Genomic DNA, 25,938 nt, shown 5'->3' with positions numbered 1-25,938 from the left:
TGGTTATAAATGTTTAAAAATAAAGATATAATATAAGCTGTTGAATATTTAGATGTCCTTGAAGATGCTGGAATAGCCGAAACGTTGGACTAATAAGAAATAAAGTGTTGAGACAGTATTGGATACAATTTTTGGTTTTATTTAATTTATATATATATATATATATCCCAGCCTATCTAAAATGTCTTCAAATCTGGGGTTCGGATACTTTCCGTCAATGGTATTCTCGTTCAGCTTCCTGTAATCTATCACCACCCTGTACTTTTCAGTAGTTTCACCTGGCGCACTCTTCTTTTTAACCGCCCACAAGGGACTATTATATGGGGATGTACTATCAATAATGATTCCGCATCGTTTTAAACTTTCGAGTTCCTCCCGGATGTAGTGACGTAGTGCCTGTGGGTATCTCCTTTCCTTTACATATGTCACCCTCTCTTGGTTCAGTGCAATTTGTCAAATGAGGAGGTGGTGATACCTAAAGGGCAATGTTTGGGACTGGCTGAGGAGTTTGAGACGAAGGAAATTTTAAAGCCTAATGTGACAGGCAAATCAGCAAAGATAGTTCGGGGTCTGGGTGAGGAGAACCTGAGTACTTTGAACTTGATCAAGGAATGTAAAAAAAAATTATCCCACTTAACAACTAATGAAGGAGGACAATTATGAGAGGTTTTAAGAAAATATATGCAGGTGTTCGAACCTCCTGGCAAGGAAGGTTTCCGCTTAGGAGTGTATCATCGAATTCGAACCACGGAAGAAGGACCAGTTGTGAAACGACCCTGCCGTGTACCATTTCATCAGCGACCAGTGGTGGCAGTGCACATTCAGGACATGCTTCAAAAGGATGTCATACGCCCTTCAGAGAGCCCGTGGTCAGCCATTGTAAAAAACAGATGGTCTCTCAACCTGTAAGTAGACCAGATAGTGGTAGTTGATGTCCTCCTGTATTTGACGAAATCCATCTTCATCAACCCCGACGTTATGGTCTTCCAGATGATATGGTGTGCTTTGTTGTTTATTATTTCATCGATCTGCTCCATTTCTGTCGGTCTTCCCTCGGTCGAACTTTCATCTTCGCATGTTGTTTAGTGGTCGCGACCCGACTATTTTGCGTTTCCTTCTCTTCCGACGTCCATTCTCTCAAAAACTAGCATACGTCTCCAGACGTGTGTGGTTGCTCCAATTGCATTTATAGTGATCGCTCGAAACAGCCAATCGGCTATCACATTCTCCTTTCCTGGCTTGTACTGGATTTCAATGTTGTATTGGCTGAGGAGCTCCTTCCAGTGGGTCACTGTAGCCGAGGATTCCTTTAAACTTCCAGCCCACTGAAGTGGCCTATGGTCGGTATGCACCAGAAACCTTCTCCCAAAGACACAGGGGCGAAAGTGTTCTACAGACCAAACCTCTATGCATTTCCTAATGTTCTCGATCATATCAGGTGTCACGACTACCCTATTGCCTTTTTTCAGTAGGTAGTTTAAAGGTACCAGGTATTTCGCCATGGCGGGTACGAAACGCCTGTAATATTTTAGGGCGCCTAATAACCTCTTTATTCCCTTCACGTCTTTTGGTAAGGCCATCTTCGGGATCGCCTCTACCTTATTCGCATCAGGCTGGACTCCCTGTTTGGTGTGTCCCCAAAAAAATTTATTTGGGGTAGTCCCAGTATTGACTTCTCTGCAGACAACTTCAGCCCAAATTTCCTAACCTATTGGAACACTACATGCATGTGGGACACATGCTCTTTCTCGGTTTTCCTGAACACCAGAAGATCGTCCATGTAAACCTGGCACATGGACTCATCGATTCTTCGCCAAAACTCGTCCATCAGCCACTGAAGTCAGTCTGTCCAGCATATCTTCTAATCTTAGTATGGGATACTTCTCGTCCACCGTATTGTTATTGAGGCTTTGGTACTCAATCACCACCCTATAACGCTCTCCCTTATCTTCTGGTTCGCTTTTCTTCCGCACTGCCCACAGAGGGTTGTTGTAGTGTGACGTACTGTCAACAATGATGCCCTGTCTCTTGAAGTTCTCCAATTCTTCTCGAATGTGCTGCCTCAACGCATGCGGGTACCTCCTTTCTATTACGTACTTCTTTTTCTCCTGTTCTAGAGGATTTCATGTATGGTTTCTCCCATGCAACCTTCCCTTTTATTTGTCTCCTTAGCCAGTTGCACCTTCATTATGGAGTCGATGAAATTCATCCTCCCACTGACTTCATCCGCTCTATGAGTCTCTCTCATCTTTTCTGTGGCCAGATTAAACTGGCCAAACAGCGTGGCTGCGTACTGTCCGTAAGACTGCCCGTGCTTTCTCCTCTCCCGCAGCATGTAGAAAATGTCTTCCCCTGGAGACCATCTGCCTCCTTCATAGGCCTTCTTTAATCTTTCCTTCACTACTGGCCATGCTGTTCCCTCGTCTACCTGAATATGGTTAAAAATACTTCACATGATCCGGCATATAAGCGCTGCCTAGAGGGAAATAGCGTCATTCTTTTCCAGCAACCCCTCTGAGACCTTGGCTGCCAACCTCTCCATGATGCGATCTCCACCTTTAATGAAGTGATTTAACTCACCGATTTTGCTTGAGTACCGCTCCAGGTCTCAGATGGCTTTTCTAATATCCTGAGAGGTTGCTGCTCTCACTTTCATTTTAGCCAACATATTGGCGTGAGCAGCCGCGAGAGTGGTCTCAGGTAGTGGGTGTAGCACCGGAACCGCCGCCGGGACTGCCGGGGCTGCAGGAACTCCAGGAGCCGATTACGCCACCGGGATCTGTTGACCATCACCATTAACCATCTTGGTAATGGTCCAGTAAAAAAAAAAGTAACAATATAGGAGAAATAAAAGAAAATAATGCAGGGGGAAGAAAGGGAAAAACTAATCCTTGATGAGAGAACAGTTAAAAGAAAATCTTTAATCACTGAACAGAGTTTCCGGTCTCAGCACAACTTACGAGTAGTTGGACTGAAAGACTTAAAAAAAGGAAAAAAGGGAACAGCATTATAACGCACGCTTACTAGAATATTACTTCCTTTATTCTCTCTGTAATGCTCCTATATACATTATCAGTGCTTATTTACATAGTGAGTTAGGATTAAGGTTGTATTGAGGCCTTGTCCTACCATAACCTATATATATATATATATACATGGATAGGGTAGATATAATTAGAATAAGATAGGATAGGGCCTTAGTTTGTAAGATTGTTCTTTTTAATTTTACAATTAGTAAACATTAAATACACATATTTCTTGTTGTGGAAATGTGAGTTAAAACAACATTAATAAACTTTGCAATTTAAATATATTACACTAGAAAGAAGAAATAAGAGATTTGAAAGGAAAGTACTACGTACAATTACAGGAGCTATCTGGGGCCAGAGCCTTAACACAGACTATCTCATTATATCACTATCTCATGGTATAAAAGCAAGAAGGTTAACATGGACAGAACATTTAGCTTGAAGGAACCCATCAGGACAACATTACAAAACAATAAATGCCAGCATAGTTGGCAAGAGATCAGGTGGGAAGCCAAGAACCAGATAGATGACAGAATAGGCTAAGTTGCGAAAGAGCTAATGTGTGCATCAAACAGGAAAGCAGTAGCCCCAGACATCCAGACGCAGTTTGGGCAGCCAAAGATCTGTAGAGAAAACCGGGGAGCGGGGAAAGGGGGACGGACTAAAATTAAAGTCATATAAATAAAGAGGAATATCTATTTTCGAAATAGAAAAATTAGATTTATCAGTTGATAATATATATTCAGTAGTAAATAATTGATTAAATAGTATCATTTTAACTTACCTCCTTTCTTGATTCTATAATGTATTTGTTCAGTAGATATTTGAAACATTGTAATTTTACATCATTTAGATTTCATGTGGGTTGAAATCAATTTAAGCTTGTTTTTTATTTCACTACGACAACTTTAAATAAGCTTTCATAGAAATTAACATTTGATCTCTGTTTACTTTAATAGCTTATGTGATAATGTTGTTATTAGAGAATTAATTTTTTTCTGTTGTTTTTTTTTACAACACAGGAGAAAAACTCCGCTGTTTTTTCCCTGGTAGATGACACGCTATTACTGTATCCAGTGATCACAATCCAATAACTGTCAATTATCTAAATTAGACAGGTGTGGATTTATTAATAGATTTACAAAAAAAAAGTCGATAGGGAGCATAGAAATAATTATCAAAATATTATTCATACAAAATATATTGGAGAACTTACTGAGATATGTACAGCATACAGGTGATGGATAACGAAACTCAACAACCTTCCAATGGGAGATGTAGCTATAGTATGATAAGTTAAGAAAGATCCATTTAGAACGTATGCAACAGTTTGACAGAAAAATGCCTCTCCCCTCTCCCTAATTTTATTTTCACGTCATATGTTAAGACTGTTGATGAGGAATGTTTGAACTCAGTAATAATAATGAAATTTCCGCAATTTTAGTTAATATAATTGATGTCTAATAAAACTTCCTAAATCATTTTTATTGCATTTCGCAATTGCTGGCATTGATATTTAGTCCAATATTTTTCCTTATTAATTTTATTTAAACATTTTTCAGTGATCATTTTGTTTTGTGTTTGTATTGGGAATCAGTAAAACAGGTACTTTTCATAAATCACAAGATAACTAACAAATTTCCTACGAATCTTGTATCTTTTGAAACAATATTTATATTTTTCAAGCAGTTTCTTAATAAAGTAAAATAACTATGAGCATACAAATTTTTACTACGCGATTGAAATAATATAAAACAACCAAAAATTTAAGATTGTAGCTGTCTGATGTGAAGATGTGTGGTTATGTAGAATGGGGAGGATTCCACCAGCTTCAGAGTAACCTGCCGGCCTAAGCTTCATCGAAAAGGTTTTTCTTTAAATTGCCAAGCTTGTAAGGTACTAAATGATTATATCATTTATGTGTGTGATATTATATATAACAGGGGTGGCCAACTTTTCAATGCATAAGATCTACTCTTTATCTTAAAATTGTGTCGCGATTGATTTACGTAGGCGTAGTCTAAGGGGTGAGAGGGGTTGTGGAATGCATAGTGTTTATACACTGTGCAGTATAAGGTACATTCCAGTGAGGTATGGGTAGATAAGAAAAATATATGTTCAAAACTATAGGCTCATGAAGAAACTTAATTTCCAGACCCAACTTTTGATAGCAGCATTCCGGACATGGGGTACCTTAGTGAGTACCTTTAACATGGTGTAAGGCTGTCAGAATTCTAGAAATTAATGAAGTTTTCTCTTCTACAGTCGCTTTGAAGTTCATGGTACAAGAAATTCTACCACAGACATTACGAGTGAACGATGATCGACCAACATTGACCTCGCAATCAACTTGCTGGCCACCCCTGATATATATGATATCACTTACGTCCGAAGTCATGTTCACTTTGGGACAATTCATACGAGGAAAGGCATTAATCAGTAATTTAAATTGAAATCTTAGTTTAAATGTTTATTAATTATAATTTAGCAATGATATACAATCAGTCGTTAAGTTTGAAATGTAAACAAAACAATATTTCAACTGTGTGGATCAGAATCTTTGCAAAGAACTTCACTTTCATGTTGACTCATCTCTTTGATAGTATCTAGCATTGGAATGCCTCTGGTCTCTGGAACAAACATCAACAAGAATGCACCTACAAGGGCTAGCGAACCGCAGAGCGTTGTCGGAATCCACCAAAACTTCTTTCCCTATAAAAAATATAATATTTGCTATTAAATAATATCAATTTACCTAGAAATCAATCTATCATTAGTAGATGACATTTTTTTTTCCTCTCACTTTTCTCTTCATGGTATTTATGAATGTTTTTGATATAGTATGAACAAAAACGGAAATTGATTTTCGTAATTAATAGCCTTTTGAACAATTAGTGGTACAATAAATTAATAAACAATTATCGTTATTCTTTTGTCCCTGTAGAAATAAATGAATATGAATGAAAGATGTATGTTTTGAATAATAGAGATTTTAAAAAAACAACTGTTTAATCTTTCTTTTATAATTATTTTATACAAAATCATTTTTTAATGTTTTACTACTGAAAGAAGTTAAGCTGGTTCAGTAATAGTTAATTATTGTTTAATTCCCTGCCTAAATATTTCTGTAGCAGTAATATATATTTCCTTCAGTTTCTTTTAAACAGATATTGTACAAAGATTATGTTGGAAGAGATGTAACTATAAAACGAACTCTATCGAGGAAATCATTAACTATCCCAATAGATAAAATAGAAAATCTTCCAGAATCGTTATACATGTTTTTTTTCCCTTTGAAAAATGGCACTTGCAAGATTTTTTATTTTATTGATATTTACAGCTGTAATAAAATATATGTAATAATCAAATGTGAGTTGAGCTATACAGTGGCATCATACAGTCTTGTGGAGTAAGAGATCTCGATGCCATCTCAATAGTAAGGTTAATTATAATGAGGGCCGTCGCGTGAGTTGCAGGCGTTTGTGGCAAAATTTTATCCTACCAATATTCAAAATATCAATGCCATTGCTTTCAAGACTGTAAGCCAATGAACACATCTAATCAAGTTAAAAAGTATTTTTCTTTAATTATAAATTGTTCAGCTGCCTTGATCTGACTAAAAAAACACTTGATCCAGGATGTTATATAAGCTATTACTAAGATAAAATAGAAAATTCGACCAAATGATTACCAAAAATTAGGCACATGAAAATAAATTTCCATCCGAAGACAATAAATATTTATATTTTTAAAAATAGAAAACTTTAAACGCATGAGTCAGTTATTAAAATTTATTTCCTCCTCATCTGTATTTGAAAAATTGTTTGTATTGCTTCATAGATGCTGAAAATCGCGAATGTAATGGTGAGGAGAAAAACAAGAATTTAGATCCCCAAAAGACACTGCTCTAACACCAATTTAATTCACTTAAAAAGTTTCAACCCTCTAACTCAATTTTGAGAGTATGTAGAGGTCTCCAAAACCTTAATAACTATGAAAATAAAAATGATGGGATAGGAATAAAAACTGTAGGAACCCTAAAGGCAATTCTGTAACATCTAAGCATGGAATAAGTTTTTTTTTTGTTCTAATTACGACAATAGAAACCTTCTTGAGAACATAGTTATCGGAGTATTTTTATTCCTCCACGCGCCTATAGTACGTTCTCAAATATATGGTACTGACAACTGATAGCTCTTGATAAGGACGTAGTTTTCAGATAAGATATTCACGTTATGTACGATTATAGAGCAAATAAGAGAATAACAGGTCCAAACGCAATATTCATTTCTTGACTCCAAGTCCGTTTACGACAACATCTAATGTGAGCTTCCCGTTTAAGGCGATAAAAAACCTTAATACACATTTCTATTAAGTTTATTCACCAAATAAAAATTACGAGCGTCTGGTCCATGTTCAAGATGACTTAAAAGAAGAACATACCTCGAAAAAAGATATTTTACAAGTTAATTCCTTTTCTTGTTTACACTTAAATTTTGGTTTGGAAAAAGATACAAGAGAATCAATGATCTAATCCAGCGTACCGGTCCAACGGTACAAAATTTGAGCCAAACTTACGACCTTGAATTGGTTGATAAATTCAAAACTGCAGTAAATGAAGCCTTCAATATCCTCCATAATACTGCCAGGCAGCTAACATTTGTAGTAAATAACTCTAAAATCAAATACATGATTGTTGGTCAAGAAAGAACTAACGTATATTTGCCATTTCGGAAATAGTTTAATATCAAGAGCTACGAAAAAATGTATATATATTTATATATTGTATGACACACTGTTCAGACAAGTGCTTACGTACTGAATCGAGATCATAAACATGGACCTTCTTGAAAAATGATGAAAGGGTCACCTATCATCCTACTTTGAGAGAAAATATTCTAGAGGCATTTATGACTCAGCGAAAAATGGTTCCACGTGCAGAGATGGTGGTATTCAAACAGATAAATATACTCTTGCTTAATGAATTTGATGTAAGTAATTGCCAACATCAAAATAATATGTTGGGTTGACTATGTTGTAAGGATAGCCACATGAGATCCTCAAAAATCTCGTTTAAAAGAGCACCAGACCTAGAGGATGGCGAACCTTCGATGGAAGGACCCTGCTCAGAGTTCGAATTTAAAGGATTATGAATCCAATGAGTAGAGCAGTTTATTTTCTCATGTTTGTGAGTTTTATACATTTACTCAAGAAAATTTCAATGGTAAGAAAATTACAAATCACTAACACACTTTAGTTGAATTTTTTCCCTCAATTTATGGTGGCCACTAGCCTCTAGGCCCAGGAGTATAAATGGGAGACATGACTTAGATTCAAATTCAGGAGGAATAATACTATAAAACAGCCGACAATCTTATTCGATTCTATATTTCTTCATGGACGTAGTGCAGAGATGTGGAATTTCCTATTTTGAAATATTTTTGATAGAAGGGATTACAATAGGTATGACGGCTGCAGAGGATTCTTACAGACATTTTTCAGGATATTCACTTTTCCCTTGGTGGAAAGCATAGTACTCACTATGACTGTAAAATCCATGAGCAAGTGATAATAACCATCGTTCTTTAACTTTTCCTGACCACTTATACTTTATTATTTTCTAATTCCAATGTTTAACTGGTTGTTTCTGCACAGGTTTTCATCAATTTGCCATGTCAATCAAGAGGATAAGGAGGATCATGTGTAAAAATATTGTTGAAAATAAAAAGACATGTAAGAAAAGGCAAGAAGAAAATAGTGCGTGACTGCTGTGCTATCAAATAGACCTCTTCTTGGTTTACAGAAGGTGGAGAAGCTGAGTAAGATTGGGTCAGGTGGGGTAATTGGGAACGAAATATGTATGTTTCTCATTCCCACTGCGATCTTGAAAGGCGCATTATCATCTTTTTTGGTTCATTAACTTGTTAATACGCACCTCATTAATCAATCCTATTAGTCAAAAGTAAAACTTGGCTTTTTAAATGCCCCAATTTTTCACGTTCACAATTACCCCGTAGTGTAGGAGGCAAATGGGAAATGGTACTTTCTCATCTGAATCCATTAAATGAATACAGTATCGTCTCTTACAGAATGATCATCATACACCAACTTTAAATCAGCAAAGAACTCATTGACAACAAAAGGATCCCTCGCTTGTTTCCAAGCCTTTTGGAGGTGTTCGGGTTTTTTAACTGAAATCTTGGTGTACATGAGTCGAAAACGCTTGATATCAATCTTGACCTAGTTTGCCATCGACAAATTTATTCCAGTTGCTTTGATGTACTTCTGCACTAGCTCTTTTAGCTCTACTTTATTACAAGGGGTAACCCATTTTCGCCCTTCCTATCAAGCATTCTAGAAGAGCTTTGCTAACTTCACTTGAAAGATTAGGTTGTCCTGCTCCCAACTTACTGATATTTGTTTTTCTCCCGTTGATGTGGTTGATATCGTAGGCCTGAGAAGCGGCCAGGTACGTCGTGTTACCATTGAGAATGTCGTAGACGGCATGGATTACGTCATCAATTGTGTAAGAAAGTGTAGCTACCTTCCTAACGTACGTTCGTGGCTTCTTGTTGGTCACTGCAATAGTCAATTAATCAGAAGACGTCATTATTTTGACAAAAATAGTTTTTTTTTATTGTAGACCTAAGGAAAAAAAAATTTGAAATTCTGTTGCCATCTTAAACTAACACGTGAGTGACAATGATGATTGTTCCAATTACCCCTTATTCTTAATTACCCCAACTGACCCTACTATGTGGGTCAGTCATGAAATAAAAAGCATGCCCCAAATGTCAGATCCATATCTGGTTTAATTCTGATTAATTTTCCAAGATGGTTTGTGGTGAGTTGTATGGTTAGACATAGTATAGGCTGTATCAGAGCTCTAAAGCAGCTTGCTAAAGACCTTTTGGTCTATCCCTAATGAACAGAATGTTGAACATCAGCCATTTACTCTATTACCAAATGGTCTTCCTTTCTCTGCCTTTCTTTACATTTTTCTATACACACAATCTAATCTTCTCTTTATCAATATTTCAACAGTGTTTGGTCCTGAATTGACTCCATTCCTTTATCAATGAATGACATCATCTGACATTCTTCACTGCACATATTCCAGGTTTTATTGTTCTTCTTGGATTTCCAAGATACAGATGGATCTACCACATTTTCTTTCAGACGCAATGTCCAGTTCTAACAGTCACTCAAATACATCAGATACCTATAATTATAGCTAATAATGGCTAAAGAATAAATATCAGAAAAAGAATATACAAGATGTAAATACCTAAAATAAATAAATTGCTTACATTAATTTTCTACTTACCATCATGTCCACTATATATGGTGCAAGCAATACACCCAATTGTGCTATAGTAAGGCAGCTACCTATAGCCGTATTGCGTTTTTCTGTTGGAAATAATTCTGCGGTATGAAACATGGCAACTCCATATGCAGCTGTCCCCATGAATCTCCCGACCAAAGAAACATACATAATTGGCCAACCTGAATATCCATATGAACATTATTTTAAAGAAAATTTAAAGTATCTATCAATGCATATATAAATGAACTATTATATTTGATTTTATGATTGATACATCATTTTTCTTGAAAATTCATGAGATAAAATAAGTCAAGCTTGAATTATTTGTTAAAGTGAGAGGTAAAAATTCATTTTTTATTGTGGCAACTCTGTGGCAAACTGGGGATATATCAATTGTAGTTCTCTAACCGTTATGTACTTGGTCTTGTTGCCAGTGTTGACAGTTGGTAAGTTGCCAAGCTTAGCTGTGTTGTTTGTTCTCACTACAGTAAAAAACTTTTTATGTTATTTAACCATAACTAATAAAACAGTAAGAACAGTAAAAACATTTTATTTGTGTCTACCACCCCTGTGATCCACATTATTAAGTCATTTACTTACAGTAAAATAATTAATTAACTAATATTATGACTATAAAAATCAAAATCTATTAATTTAAAACAATGGTTCCTATCCCATATCAATCTGTAGTCCTCCTCATTCATTGTGAGCCAAGGGATACCTCCAAAGAAAATATTTGAAAAAACATTGCTAAAAAGAGTAATTTAGAGGATTTTTATATTGTATTTAACTTTTAAAACCATTAAACTAACACACAAACAGGAAAGGTAAATAGAAAAAAGTTCTAATGGTACGTTTTCACATATATTCATAAGCGCCACTCCCTCCCTTGTATCCTATCCCAAGGTTTGCAAGCCATCCATGGTCTGCGGACCGCCGTTTTGGAACAACTAGTTTATATTTGATGATGATAAAATCAGAGTTATGTTAAATGTGAAATACTGGAACATTGTCATGCTTAAATTAAATTTCGAGTTAAATTTTCTCATAACAGAATATAAATCTGCAAAATGTATAATGACAATTGTTTTCATCTATAAAGTTCATTCTTATTTAAAATCAGTAATAGTAGTTTGAACTATTGATTGAAAGAAAGTGATCTTAAATTAGCATTTACAGTTGGGATTTATAAGTGAAAATATTATTTTCGCTAATGTCTAGAACTAATGATAAAAGGATATATTACCTAGTGGCAAGAACAATGTTACCAACATTGTGATGCCAGAAACAAACCATAGTCCTATTCCGGAACTCTTCCTTCCAAAGTATGAAAGAAAAATAAGAGGAAGCAAGAAGCCTGGAATCTCAACAATTGCGTTCAGCACATAATAGAGGTACTGGTTGAAATCAAAATTTACTCCACTTAATGCTAAGAACAGAATAATAAAATTTAGCATCAATAACATTTCACATAAGAAAGAACAACTGAAAGCATATTTTTCAGTGATAAGGCAATAATCTAAAATGAACTATTAAATTTGCAATGTCTTAATTTAATGGATTTTCAATATGTTGACTACTGGATCCAACAAAAGCTATGTCAAGACGTGTTTTGAATGTGAAATATAACAAGCTTCCACTACCTTACTAGAAAAGAAATTTGATTATACTTTTGTTACCATTCTCACCATTTTGACTTTTAGAATTCAAATTTGTGTTTATGCTTGGAGCCTATAAATGTACATTTGAATTCTTCCTTCCCATATTGTTTCATAAGGTCAGTTTAAGTGAGTTTTTTAATTCTTCATTTTCCTGATTGGTATTTCATTTCTAAAAAGAAAGTTTTTTGCTCTTCTACATTAATTTCAAATTGCTTGCTGAAATGTTCAAGAAATTTATTTAACCTCATATTATCAATACCAGTTAAAATTTTATCATTAATATAAATGGTAAAGATCTTTCTTCATTTACATAAATGTATGAATCTGTCTTAAGAAAATAAAAGCCTTCTTTTTTTTTTTTAGAAAAAAATTTTATTTCAGCTTAATGGAATCTGTTTTAGACCATTATGATTTTTTTATTTAAATTTGCACTATTTAGAGTTGTCTTTAAATCCTTCTAGTAAGAGCTTTAATATATAATATTTTAGGTCATCATTAAGAATATCAAGTTTTACTTAAAATTTACTGATTGTTTTCAAAGCAATAGCAAATAAATTCATTAAGAACTCATGCAAGCATATGGTATATTGTTTCATGAAAGAAGATTTATTGGCTTCATTCCCATCCACAAATCATCAATCTAGCTCCATAAAGTTTCTGAAGTCTCATAATGTACGACACATGATCTTTTCAAGTAAGTAAATAAATTTTTTGTCATCAATTTGGTTTTATATAAACATAGGTAACTATTAAAATAAAAAGAAAATGTTGAACTTAATATTATTATTAATAATCTATGAACAGTTTAGTTAGGAAACAGTAATTTATCACATCAAAATAATACATATGAATGAATATACAGATGTTATTAAAACATAATTATTACACAGCTAAATCATAAAATGGAGCCCTTCTGAGGTCCACCGAGCCTTCTAAGTTGGGTACACTTAATCGGGTAAAAATCTGCCGGTCAAGCGTGATTCTGACCAAATCACCTTCTTCCTTCTTGTACAACCGTTGGTCTAGTAACAGTACTCCCTTACAAAGTACTGAACCCCTGATCCTTTATGGGTTGTAGCCGTACAGTTTTAAATTAAATCATAAGAATTAAAGCAAATATGTCTCACCTATTACAAAGTAGTAAAAACTTCCCATAAACCACAAATAATTGCATATCAATGTTCTTTTTGCAAGCTCAAATGTTGAGAAAAGGTTTAAGTAAGCTTTGAAGAAATCGCACAATTTCTTACAGCAGGAATCAGATTTGACCTTAAAAAATTAAATAAAATAATATAAGATATAGTTAAATAACTAGTTTATATTTGATGGAGAATAGAAAAAACCTTTAAATCTTGAGAACACTTGTCATACTCTTTAGATGCTACGCGCACTGAACTTCCTAAGATGTTTGAGGCTTTATCTATCTTTCCTGCTGTTATCAACCATCTTGGTGATTCTGGTAAGTAACTAGGCAGAAAAGAAGATCAAATTGAAACAAATATGGTAAGCTCATATTGAAATTTGTTGAGATAATAAATGATTAATAATAAAAAATGTAGACAAATTTTTCAAATCAATTGATTGGTTCAATAATAATTATTATAAATTATATCATAATATAATTATAGCATAAGTCATAAAAAAAAAATCTGATCTTACTACTCTTATTTCCAGAAATTATTTTCAACTTAAGGAAATACTTCTCTTTTGGTTAATCCTCAAATCTTTTCATAGCTTCTATTAATATTTTTTTTAATACTACAAAAAAAGACAGATGGTACTTTAGAGGAAACCATTCTACATTTAAGACCTGAAAATTTATTTCAAAGTGGATAAGATCTAGTTAATATTAAATACTATTCAGATCCACTTTGATATAATTAGTTTTTTTATTAAAAAAACTGGCCAAAAAAATCACTTTATGTAAAAAAAAAAAAAAAAATATTTAGAACATTGTCTTGGCATTGAAATTAAAATAATCAAAATTTTTATTCTAATTTTAATTTGGGATATCAGTCAAAATATCTAACTCCCTATGGAAACATAGGCTAAAGCTATATATAAAGGATTATTACAGAGAATTAATCATTGTTATTTATAAGGAGTTAAACAAAATCGTTAGAGCTGTTTTTGAGAAAATCATAAGATAGTGTGAAGTTGATGATGTAAAGTTCCACTTCTGTTAAGTCAACTTTTGAATTACTGTAACAGTCCAGAAACCTTAGTAAATAACTTCAGTTTCATACAAATTTTTATTTTTGAGCTAAAATGTTCACATTCACGCAAACCATTTTGCAAGACTTGGTTATCTTGAATCAGGGAACCTAAAAACTATAATTTCTTATGAAAACTCATACTTGAATTTTTTCATAATCACAATACTCTTCCTAACAAATGATAGTTATTCATTTAGATAGGTAAGTGAAAGTAAAAAGAGGTTGGTTAATGGGATAGAAAAACTTAAGGATAAGTAAAAGTATCACAGGTAGTATTATTTTTCATTCCATTACATTTTATAGAAATGAAAATAATTCTAATAAATGTACTTATATAATCTTCCAAAATAGTTCAAATTATATTAAAACATTTACTTTATTTTAAATGAAATTAATTATGATAAATAATCAGAAAATAGCAATTAATGTTAATTACCAGCCAAGGATAGTGAAAGCAACCATTGGAACTGATATCGCTAATTGAAGTTGCCGCCAGTTAGCAGTCAAGTATGCACTCATGGAAAGATACAAATGTCCAATCGAAAAGCCCATGTTGAATATATTCGCTAAGTATGTTCTATATTTCTTAACTGTAAGTTCCAACACTGAAATATAAATAGTTAATGGAAAAATTATAACATTAGTATGGTTGGTTACAAAAGATTATTATGAATTGAAAATTGAATTTTTAAATTGGTTTATTCATAATTAAATTAGAGAAACAATATATACTTACATTTTTTAAACATTGTTGCATAAAATATTTTAACTCAAAACCAAAATTAAAAATTTTCAATAATCATTTTGTATTTTTAATTGATTTTCAACTAAAAAAGAAAAATCAAATGATTTAATAAAACATTAATCAATTCCTAATTTTATTGTTCTAATGGAATACTATTTGTTTAATTCATCAATATTTGTGAAATATTTTCTTCATTTTTGTTGTCTCAATTTTAAGTTAATGGGTTCTTGATATTTTGAGGTCCTTTCTCCATTTTTATGATTGCCTCCATTGCCCTTTTTTTAGCCTCCTTGTGAATTACATTAATGTAATTCAGGCATGTAATGAGACATCATATCAGTGGAGTTTCTACTGCTTCTAAATTAACACCTATTTCTTTACCACTAACTTTTTACAAGAGTACATTGAACATGTATATGGATATCTCCAATTTTGATGCTATTTCAGTTACAGAGATTTTTAAGAATGATCTGTAACGGAACGTGAATGATTTTATTTTTCTGTTATCATCCTCGTTGTGGCCAACATTTCCTTTTCACTGTGAAGTTCTAATCATCAATTGTTATGCAGTTATAAAATATATAATGCTCGTTTTGTCATTCCCCTGGATGCTGAGATTGAGACTTTACATGTTTGTGGTACCAGTTTCTTTTAAAATAAACCTAAAAAAAAATTACTGCAGTCTTTTCAGCATTATCTCAATTAAAACAAGATTTGGGTTTTAAATAGAACACACCAATCACTATTATAAATTTCACCTTTGTCACATGATTTTCAGTCACTCCCTAACCCATCTATAATATGACCACCAATATACTCTCTCAAAGGAAAATTTTGGGCAGTAAGTTGATAAGGACTCACTAGAGGGAAGTAGAAAAAACATGGCCCCGTTCTTTTCCTTCTTTAACCTCTTTACTTAGTTCCAGGGTGCGAAAGAGAATGGAAGATGTCTGAGTATTTTCATTGGTCATCACTCCCTTGTCCTCAACCAAATCCATTCTAATAAAACTTACAGTTTGTATGTTACATAGTTTCATTGTATGTTACATATTTTATTTCAGAACCTCTTTACAAACATACTTATCTTTGTAGTTTGTTTTTTTTTTTCATGAGACTTATCTTTACGTGTAAAGATGAAAAATGATTTATGTCTCTTTTGGCAGTCACACCCTAGGCTCAATAGAAATTCTAAAGGGACTAGAGAGTGGCCAAGATGGATATGGAGAGACAACAATTTCATTTTATTTCAATAATCATTATAAGGATCCCCTAACTTTGACAAGAAGGATTCTCAATTGGTAGTTCAGGACACTAATGTTGAAGGTAATAAAGGAGGCATTATGAATCTACTTTCATGCTCAAAATTATTCTTAAAAAAGAAAATATATGGTGTTTTCCTCTGTCACCCATTATGAAGACAAATAACAGTTGATGTAACAAATCTCTACTTGCTAGTTTGGTATTTTCCTTTTTATTGTTATTTTCTCGAAGCCATGAGATTATTTTTCCAAATTAACTCAGTTCACATATATTAAAATAACACTAAGAGTTTCTGTTAGTCCCTGTAGATATTGATTAAACATATGGTATTTGATATATATGATGTTTGAAATAATATTTGTATATGACATTGGATATTATATTCTATGTTTGGTTTTATTATCATAACTGATGTGATAATAGTAAAAAAGTGAGAATCTTCAAGTATTTTTAAGCAGAATAAGTTTTTTGTTGGAGTTTCAAACAATGTTTTATGTTGAAAATCGTTTATGAACAAAAAGTTAAAATTAACCACTACTAATTAAATATTGTCTATTAGAATGAATACAGAAAATAGGTGCTATTTGTTATTGTTTTATCACTCCTCTGAAGTGTATTTTACATCCAAGAATAAGACCTTTTTAAAAATCATTATTTCGATAACTATAATACTAAGTGTGCCTGCTTCAGAATAATATCCAAGACCATTCCCTGAAAGAAATAATAATTAAATCCATCGACTTTAGTTTAAAAAACATTTGATAGCTAAATAGCTCCAAATTGGAGAATGACCCAGATAATGAACTCGACAATCTCACTCTGGTTAGAATAGGTTGGTAATGTTTAGGATAACCACTAAAATATATATACGATTTATCTAATTTAATTTTACAATTACTTACCAATTGTATAACCAGTCTCAAATATGCCAGACCCAGCAATTCCAATCAACAGTCTAAATATTATAAAAACTGCATAGCTCTTGACCACAGCAGCAGAAGGGCCTGCAATCGTGAGAAGGATACATAAAAATAAAAATGTCTTCTTTCTCCCATACCTGAAAAATAAAATTATATATACATTAACTAATGTAACACAGTGTAATAATGAAAAGTTGAAAATAACTATGCCTCATTGGCTGGGAAGGATTGCCTTCTATTATTTTTGGTGTTATGATCTCCTCTTATGACATTGTGACATGTCGTACATTGAACTATACTTGCTATAAATGTCTGTTTTAGAGGTAAGATAAGGGAGCCTACTCTAGGGTTGAGCGGGTGGGTTTCACACCATTTTCCAATTTTAGCCACTTTTTGAATGTTCCTCAACTTAATAAATATTCTAATCTAAGTTTCCTCTTTCTGTTTTAAATACATTTTTCAAAGACTTTTACCAAATCAGAGTTTAGCGGGGAGGGTTGGCCAGGAAGGATTGTCTTCTATTATTTCTGGTGCCATGATTATTAGCGATGATTGCATTAATAAAGAATTGTTGTAGAAAATTAGTATTATTATTTGATTTGTAAATATTATTGTAATTAAAACAATAGATTGCGACACCACTTCTCTGGCGTCTGTTCAGAAACATGCTCTTTTTCTCTTTCTCTATAAAACCCTCCATAAATCTACAACAAGATTCAGAAAGAAATGTTAAGCTATTAACAATGCTTACTAGTATGTATTAATTGAATCCTTCCTAAATACCAAGTAAAAATAGTACTCATTTATTACATACTAAATGAAAATGAAAAGTGATACATCAGCATCATTCACCAATTTTGGTCATCATTCAGACCCAGACTTTTTAAAAATTATAAATCATAAATATTTGGGTGATTTTTTTTTCATTATTATCTCCTTTGAAGTAAACATTTTCTTTTTCTTTCATGGAGGGTCCATGTAATATCCCTGATTTTATTAGGACCCGAGAGTTTAACTCTGTGTGTCATAATAGGCTTTACAATTATTTATTTTTTTTAAGTCTTACACTAGTAACAGGTTTAGGTAAGCCATTGAAGTTTTAAACATTGATATATTAAACTCTAATAGGTGACATTTTCACAAATAATTGGTATTGGTATAAAACATAATTTGAATTTTAGGTGGAACAATCACCCTAAAATGTTTTGCGTCAATTACATAGTTTCCAGTTACTCTTTTGCCCAGTTTTTTAAATGCCCATCAGTATACCCTCACAAAGGAAAATATCATGTTCAAAGGTGATCAGGACACACTAGTAGGAAACACATGGTCTAATTTGTTCCCTTCTATAAGCTCTCCAGTTTCTTACACAATGCGGAAATTAATGTGAAGTGTTTGAATATTTGTATTAGTGGTCACTCCCATGAGTAAAACAAAAGCAAGTAAGGTAAGACTTATTTTTTGTATATTACTACTTCAGAACTTTACAACTCCTTTATATAGCTATTATTTAAATTTAATTTTTTTGAAATATAATTGAATTTCTTGTTTGAACTTTTCACTGCTCTGATTTAAGTAGTATGTAAATATGTTACTAGTAACATGGAATGGAGGACTGACAAATTATTTTATAATGCTTTGATTTAATAATTTGATATAGTTTTAAAGATGAGGTGTTATAAAAGAAATATAAAATTATAAATAATAAAAAAAATTAGTCAGTTACAAATATTATCAATTATATAAGTTTTATTCTAATTATTGACAAAACAATGTTATGAACATGAATGATGAGAATATTTTGTAACATTGATTATTATTCATAAAAACAATAAAAACAAAAGAAAAAGAAAAAACCAACATTAATAATTAAATTCTGTTTACTACTTCTTTTTGTACTTTTCTACAACAAAGAATGTTATATAAATAAGGTAGATAAATAATTTATTACATCAGCTTTTGTTTATTAATTTTGTTATAATTGAAAGGGTCTTCATTCAGAACAAAGGCAGCAATATGTAAAAACACTTTCTATATTGAGATATTCTCACTAATATTGGATCATTACAACAAAGCACCAGAGCCTACTGTAGAGTTTTGAGATGATAATCCTATGGAGAATCAAAGATAAAACAAGACAGAACAGAATCAGGAATTCTATGGTAAGGATGAACTGAGATGAGCTTTTGCTGTTTTTCATTGAGGAGGATCAACTCCATCTGCCATTTCAATTGAATCGATGAAAGTAGAAGGACCAGAGTAACCTATGATACGTAAGTAAATGATTGTAAACCAAAAGGAAGGTATAGAAGAAGCCTTTGTAACCACAGGAATGGATTGGAGAGTAAAAGAATTGAGGAGAGAGATGGTATAACTATATATGGTCAGGCTCTGCAAGAACATAGCAAGGGCAAACAAAAGGTTGATATTCTTAACTGCACCAATTACCAAGGATTCACTCTTTCTGGTGAATTCATTCTCTTGAATGATTCTTCATTTGATCTTTTTTACCTTATTTCCATTTTTTAAGAGGAAATTTTAAATGATAAGAAAACTAAAATTCGCTAACCTCATGATGTTCTCAGCCAAATTTTTTTTTTAAGCAAAAATATTTTACCAATTTTAATTTATAAACTGAATGTTCTACGTTTCGCGTAAAATATTCTAGCCATATCGTGTTAGCTTAAACCTAGAACATTGTTTATTTAATTAAAATTAGTAAAATAATTTTGTCTTTAAATTTAACGAATTTACCTTTATCTTAAATAAATTTCACACTCTTATAAATATATATATTTTAAGAAAAAAACAACTAAAATTCTTATATAAATTAATGTCAAAAATACGTTCTATTAAATTTCAATATAAATAAAATACAATAGATATTCGACAACCGGGTACAATCCACATTAAGTTCACCTTTAATAGTTCAAAAGCATAGTCTAAGGTGGGAGAGAGCCACGGCCCCCTCCTAGATTTTTGGGACCTAAGAAAAAAACAAAGAAAGAAAATAGTGAACTTATTTCATAGATGGTTTCTTTCTGGAAAAATGCTATAATTAGGATTGCAATGGCGGGGAAAGATGGTGTCCAAAAAATCTAATAGATAAGTGAAAAACTGCCTTATATTTTCATTGTGCGAACCATTGATAAACGTTGTTATTAATGATTTAAATTCAGTCATTTCATTTTCATTAATTTATTCTGATTATAGGTAATAAGAAATTAAAAAATTAATGATTGAATATTATGAAGTAGAAATAAAATGGTGGGGGTATTTCTTGGAATGCGCAATTAGATATCTTTCTTTTACCTAACGTTTCAGAATGGAATATATATATGTATGTGTGTGTGTGTGCTTATGTACGTATGTCTGTATGTAATGGGCTGAGGCCTGCTCCCCCCTCGGTGAAATCCTGCTTACACCCATTTTCAAAAGTAAAATGATACTCTAATAAGATTCTTATGACAAAAAAAAATCACTCCTTTTTTTATTTAACTGTGTTCAAAGAATATTAACTCCTTTCCTTTAAGACCATCTACTCTTATTCACGAACTGTTCTCGTTTTTCGTGTTTTATATTATGATAAAGTAAACAAAATAATTTTTTTTTTTTATAATTTTGATTATAATATAAATAAAACGACTTTTTGAAATAAAAAAAGACGAAATCACTCTTAATATTTTATTTTTCCAAAGTTGGAGAGGTAAAATATCAGTATATATATAAGTTATATGCAGAGCATAGGTATTATGACTCGTAATACCTAAACTCCCCATGTCAACATGCCAAATTGTATATATATAGGATTACTCAGGAGAATAAAGGAGTATCTCAGTGAACCTTGTGTGTCTCATTTAGTGTCCCTACTTTCCTTTTTTTTAACTCTAGAGTTCCGGCTCATCATAACTTATATATATATATATATATTTCTTAATCTAAACAAAAAACAAATCTATTGGCATATAATAACCATTAATTACGTTATGATCAAAGTCGGTATGCAATAGCATAAAAATATATGAAATCTATTTTTCGTAGGCACAAAGTTGTCAACTGTCGGCAGTTGTCATCTTTGTTTCAATCTGACAGCCCTGAAGAAGTCCTGCAAAGTAGGGTGAAACGTTGGTTAACAATAAACAGTTTTCTTCTACTATTTTTATACCTTTGTTGACAATCACTTCTATCTTCCTACAAGAAAAATATTAATTAACTAAATGTAGGGAAATATGAGTAGTTCTAACCTGTCACTAATCATGCCGAATATCACAGCTCCAAACAATTTTCCTAATGCTACACTGCCCTGAGCGGTGGACCTGAGCGGCAAATCATCACAAACTAGATCCCACTAGTAAAATAAAAATAAAATCTTTTACACTTTGTAATGTTTTGACAAAAAGAGAAGGAATCTTCAATACAAACCTCACTGACGATTGTCTCATGGAATACTTTTTCATCATAAATATACTTCTTACATTTGATCACATCCGGTTTTTGTGTTTTATTGCAATAACTAAGAGCTTCTTCGAAGTCCAAATCCTTCAGTAAGGAGTAATTCCAGGCATACTGAACACAACTTTGTTTCTCCAATCTATAAATTAATTTATTATAAATTTATTTCATGAAAATGAATAAAGACTTGAGATGGAGCCAATAAAAAAAATCAACTATAACTTACCCAGGACTGCTAATCTCTCTTATCTGTTCCTTCGTCCAGTTTGCTTCAACCAGTTCCGGAACATTGCAGAAGAAAGAGGGATTTCCTCCAAGAAATACATATGAAGTTAAATGGGAAGCGATGAAAATTAAAGGACTGCAGGTAAGAAACATTATCCATGCTAACCAAGCGTGGTTTTTACATTTCTTTTCCAATGCCTTCTCTAATGTTACTGGATCCATAATAATGGCTTCTGATGCAATAAGCTGTTAAATCGATGTTTGACTAAAAGAAAAAAATGAAATTTATAGATATTCTATATTGATTTATAGCTTAAAATATCGATTACAATGAATAGAAATAAAACGAAATTAATTTCCGTGAGTCAATTCATTCCCTCACGTTCTTCGTTATTTTTCATAGTAAACTCAAAATATTCAATCGACTACATGAAATGTAAACGTTGAGAAGATAAATAAAGTCAATCGAGAAAGTTCACGGAAGAGATTATTTGATAATATTGATAAGATATACATAAGACACTGAAGATAAAATACAATACCAGCGAAAGTTACCCCACTACTCTCACTTCATTCTACCTTCAGCACCCTCGCAATTCCAGTTACCAAGTTTTTCGTCTTTCTGGATTTTTTTTTACTTTTCGGATATTTTTAATGTTTAGTGTTTAGTAATAATTATAATATATATATTACATTATTTAAATTGTATGAAATGCATTCTTTGAATATTTATTATTTTTACATAACAGAATACAATACATAATTATTTTTTATGTATATAATGTATTATATTATATTACAATAATAAAATTCAAAAAAAATTATTAGAATGCATTTCATACAATTTTTTGTCATATTGTATTAACTATTTACCTCAATTTTAAACGTTATTTATAATCTATTGAATAATACACTTTAGCTAAAGATTGTTTTAAATTTTTGTTTATGAATTTCTTTACTAAGACAAAAAAAAAAAAAAAATTAGATTCTCGTTCAGATATGATTTGTATTTTTATCATAATCTTCTCAGTTTCCTCACCTGAAATATATTTTACTATGTAAGTATAAGTAGAGACCGGATTTTCGTGCAATTACACCTTATTACAGAAATTATTATCATGGAATAGATATTCAAATAACACTAATTTTTTATTCCAAGTTTTCGATTTTCTCCGCAAATTTGCACGTTTTGAGTTCTTCCCGCAAACAATTTCACATTTAACTCTGCTTGGGCAAAATTATTATTTTTGTTTTTTAACATTTAATGTTTGTACTAAATTTCTCATGTTAAACACATATAGATGTATCCATTGCAAAATTTATTAATTTTATTATTTTTTTCCCTTGTTTAATTTAGAATTGACAAATTTGAGGAAAGGGTATGCATGACTATCAATATATGAAGAGACAAATTGAACCTAAAAAAAAAAACAGATTCGCTTCGTCTATGAAAACGTCCCTCTTGAATAATATTGTTATAGAGAACGTTCCAGTTTTATTGTTTTAAACTTGGATGCCCAATCAGCTTTTTGCCCTTCGTTCTTCCGCATGACTTTGTTGTGGCTAGTGAGAATTTAAATTTTTTTTATATTATTATATTATATTACCTATGTATATTATTTTGAATAAAAATTAAACAAAAAATCCTGTGGTCTGATCAATATTAATATATCTATACATTTTAAATCAAATTCTAAAGTTTTTCTACACTGATTAATTACTTATTAGTTCTTTGATTAATGGTATATTCTTACATAAATAAATAATTGAAAAGCTAAGCGGAAGAACTGAAAAGAAGATGGCCACGAGACTAGCTAATGTAAAATGTCATTAGAGTGCTACCAGTGGGTAGTTGCTTTACACGCCTATGCACTCCATTTTAACTTAGACCATATTTACTAAATGTATTATGAAATATGCATTTGTAAATTTCAATAAAGTTATTAAAAAAAAAAATTAAACAAGAAGATGGTTATTGCAAGATTTGGGTTTTTAATACACGATTTTGCACATTTTCGGTTTTTTACTTCATGTTTTGGTTTTTTCATTTCGCACAAACCCAGTCTCTAGTGATAACATATTTTGTTATAAAATTTAATGAACGAAATTCGATAACAATATAAATTATTAATTAGGATTCATTTCTATACAATTCAAATATTGTGTTAACTTCATCAGATATGAATTTACGACTACTTACCTTAATTCTAAACGTCGTTCATGGTCCTTGGAATAATTCTATTTTGTTAAGGATTCTTCTGAATTTTTATGTATGAATTTTATAACTAATAGTTTTTAAATTCTCGTTCAGACATTATTTGAACTTTTACGGCTATAACTGATGGCAAAACTGAATATATTTCGGCTAAAGAACACTTACTTAATGCTGCGAGAAACAGATATTACATTTATTTATTGAATCACAAAAAGAAATAATATAAAGATATAATAATAGTAAGACTTAGCGAACTCCAAGTATCGACTCCGATACCACCAAACGCTGTCTACAAACTGACGCCCGTACAAACCTATATTCACAAGATCAGTCTTGACGTAATCCTCCCACCTTCGTTTCGGTTTACTCGTCGGATCAGTGTTTATTCATTTTTCTTATTATTACAGCCTTACAAGCCCTTATTCGCCGCAATGGGAACTATTATGCATTCTAAATTCTCCGGTTAACTCATCCTTCTTCGGTCCGGATATGTTGGGATTAATTTATTTTAAAAAATATTAAAGTGCTTTTTCCCCTCCTTAATAAGATGCCAAGAAGTTTCCCACCCAAATAGAAAAGTAAGGAAGGAAAATAGTTTTGTAAATTGTAATTTTTAGTTTTCTAAATTTCTATAAATTCTAGATTTCGAAATTGAAAAAAAAGTGTTATATTTTAAAATAGTTAAAAAATAACCATATATTTTGTTTTATCCCTATTTATTTTGAGAACTAATTTCTTAATAGCAAATCAACAATACACCCAAACCCGGATATTTTACCACTCAGAATTAAGAGTGTGTTTACACGCGTAAAAGTTTTATTTACTTTAATTTTTTTTATGTTGAAAGATTGGAAATTTTTATTTATTTCATTTTGTAAACACAGGAATCAATTAACTATTTTAATTGTTTTAGTAACGTAAGATATTACATTGTTACTAAGGACATTTACGTGCACTGTTTGCAATAAAAGACTGGTACTATGTTTATATGGCCAATCGACTAGTGGCTGTTGAGCCTCCAGTTCCTGTTGCATTGTATATCGCACTATCTGCATAAGTCTGCGATCTACTACGGTCATACATCGCCGCCATTGTCTTATTATCCTAACACACATGGGCTTCATCCTCAACAGGTAAGATAGATCGACTTTAATCGTTTGTGGGACAAGTGTTGTTCATTTATTATTGATCATCAAATAATTATTATTGTTTTGTTAAATAATACGTCTCTTTTGATTTGTTTATTTTATAAGAACCAATTCCTTATACTAGGTCAAGCATAAGTAACTTCCGATGCAGGTAAATGGAATCTATTGTTCGTATCTGCCTGCTATGAGTTACCATTACAAGTTTTTGTTTTCACTAAATATACGAGGCTTCAGTTAGTCTTTTGTCAACTGTTTTGTGAGATACACGTTACGTTAAACTGTTTTGTTTTTTAACCTAGAATGGAGGGTCAATAAGCACACATTCGTCATGTAATACTTTGGGAATTTGAACAAGGTAATAGTACTTAAGCGACAGCTGAAAAAATACGCAGTGTTAATGGTGAAGGGCTAATAACTGAACGAGCAGTTAGAAATTGGTTTATAAAATTCTGCTCTGGAGATAAGACCTTAATAAGGGTCTTATTCCAACCGAGAGCGAGAAGTCTTCCCCACTTTGACGTTAACGTTAAAAAGAAGTGATAAAATTAATTATATTTTTGTAAAAAATGTTACTATGAAACCAATGCAAATATATTAATTTAATTCAATTATATTTCTTATAAATAATCAAACATTATGTAACACATATTCTAATTATGTAATAGAAAGAAAAGTTCAATTTATTCATAATTTTAAAATTGTAAGTAGATGAATTATGAGCATTAAAATGAATTAATGTA

The 25,938-nt window shown here is 31.8% G+C and overlaps 1 protein-coding gene across 1 annotated transcript; it reads right to left on the bottom strand.

Moving 5' to 3' along the window:
- Window positions 1-5,486: 5,486 nt before the first annotated feature.
- LOC106677758 (organic cation transporter protein) lies at window positions 5,487-24,331 on the bottom strand. Its single transcript, XM_014415868.2, has 11 exons — window positions 24,036-24,331; window positions 21,837-22,100; window positions 21,581-21,749; window positions 21,403-21,506; window positions 17,141-17,295; window positions 14,670-14,838; window positions 13,361-13,484; window positions 13,145-13,286; window positions 11,603-11,785; window positions 10,357-10,535; window positions 5,487-5,741 (listed from the first exon to the last, which is right to left on the bottom strand). The coding sequence occupies exons 2-11, from the start codon at window positions 22,055-22,057 to the stop codon at window positions 5,568-5,570; spliced, it is 1,620 nt and encodes a 539-aa protein (XP_014271354.1). The 5' UTR covers window positions 22,058-22,100; window positions 24,036-24,331; the 3' UTR covers window positions 5,487-5,567.
- Between the last annotated feature and the right edge of the window lie 1,607 nt (window positions 24,332-25,938).

This window comes from Halyomorpha halys, unplaced genomic scaffold (assembly GCF_000696795.3).
Source record: "Halyomorpha halys isolate HHAL.00 unplaced genomic scaffold, Hhal_1.1 Scaffold107.1, whole genome shotgun sequence".
Taxonomy (NCBI): Eukaryota; Metazoa; Arthropoda; class Insecta; order Hemiptera; family Pentatomidae; genus Halyomorpha; species Halyomorpha halys.
The sequence above is the reverse complement of the archived record's forward strand: the minus strand, read 5'-3'. Positions and strand labels throughout refer to the sequence as shown.

Coding starts and splice junctions, on each gene's coding strand:
- LOC106677758 (XM_014415868.2), bottom strand. CDS start 22,057: ATGGATCCAGTAACATTAGAGAAGGCATTGGAAAAGAAATGTAAAAAC. Junction 21,750..21,836: donor AGAGAGATTAGCAGTCCTGG/GTAAGTTATAGT, acceptor ATTAATTTATAG/ATTGGAGAAACAAAGTTGTG. Junction 17,296..21,402: donor TTCGGCATGATTAGTGACAG/GTTAGAACTACT, acceptor TTTATTTTTCAG/GTATGGGAGAAAGAAGACAT.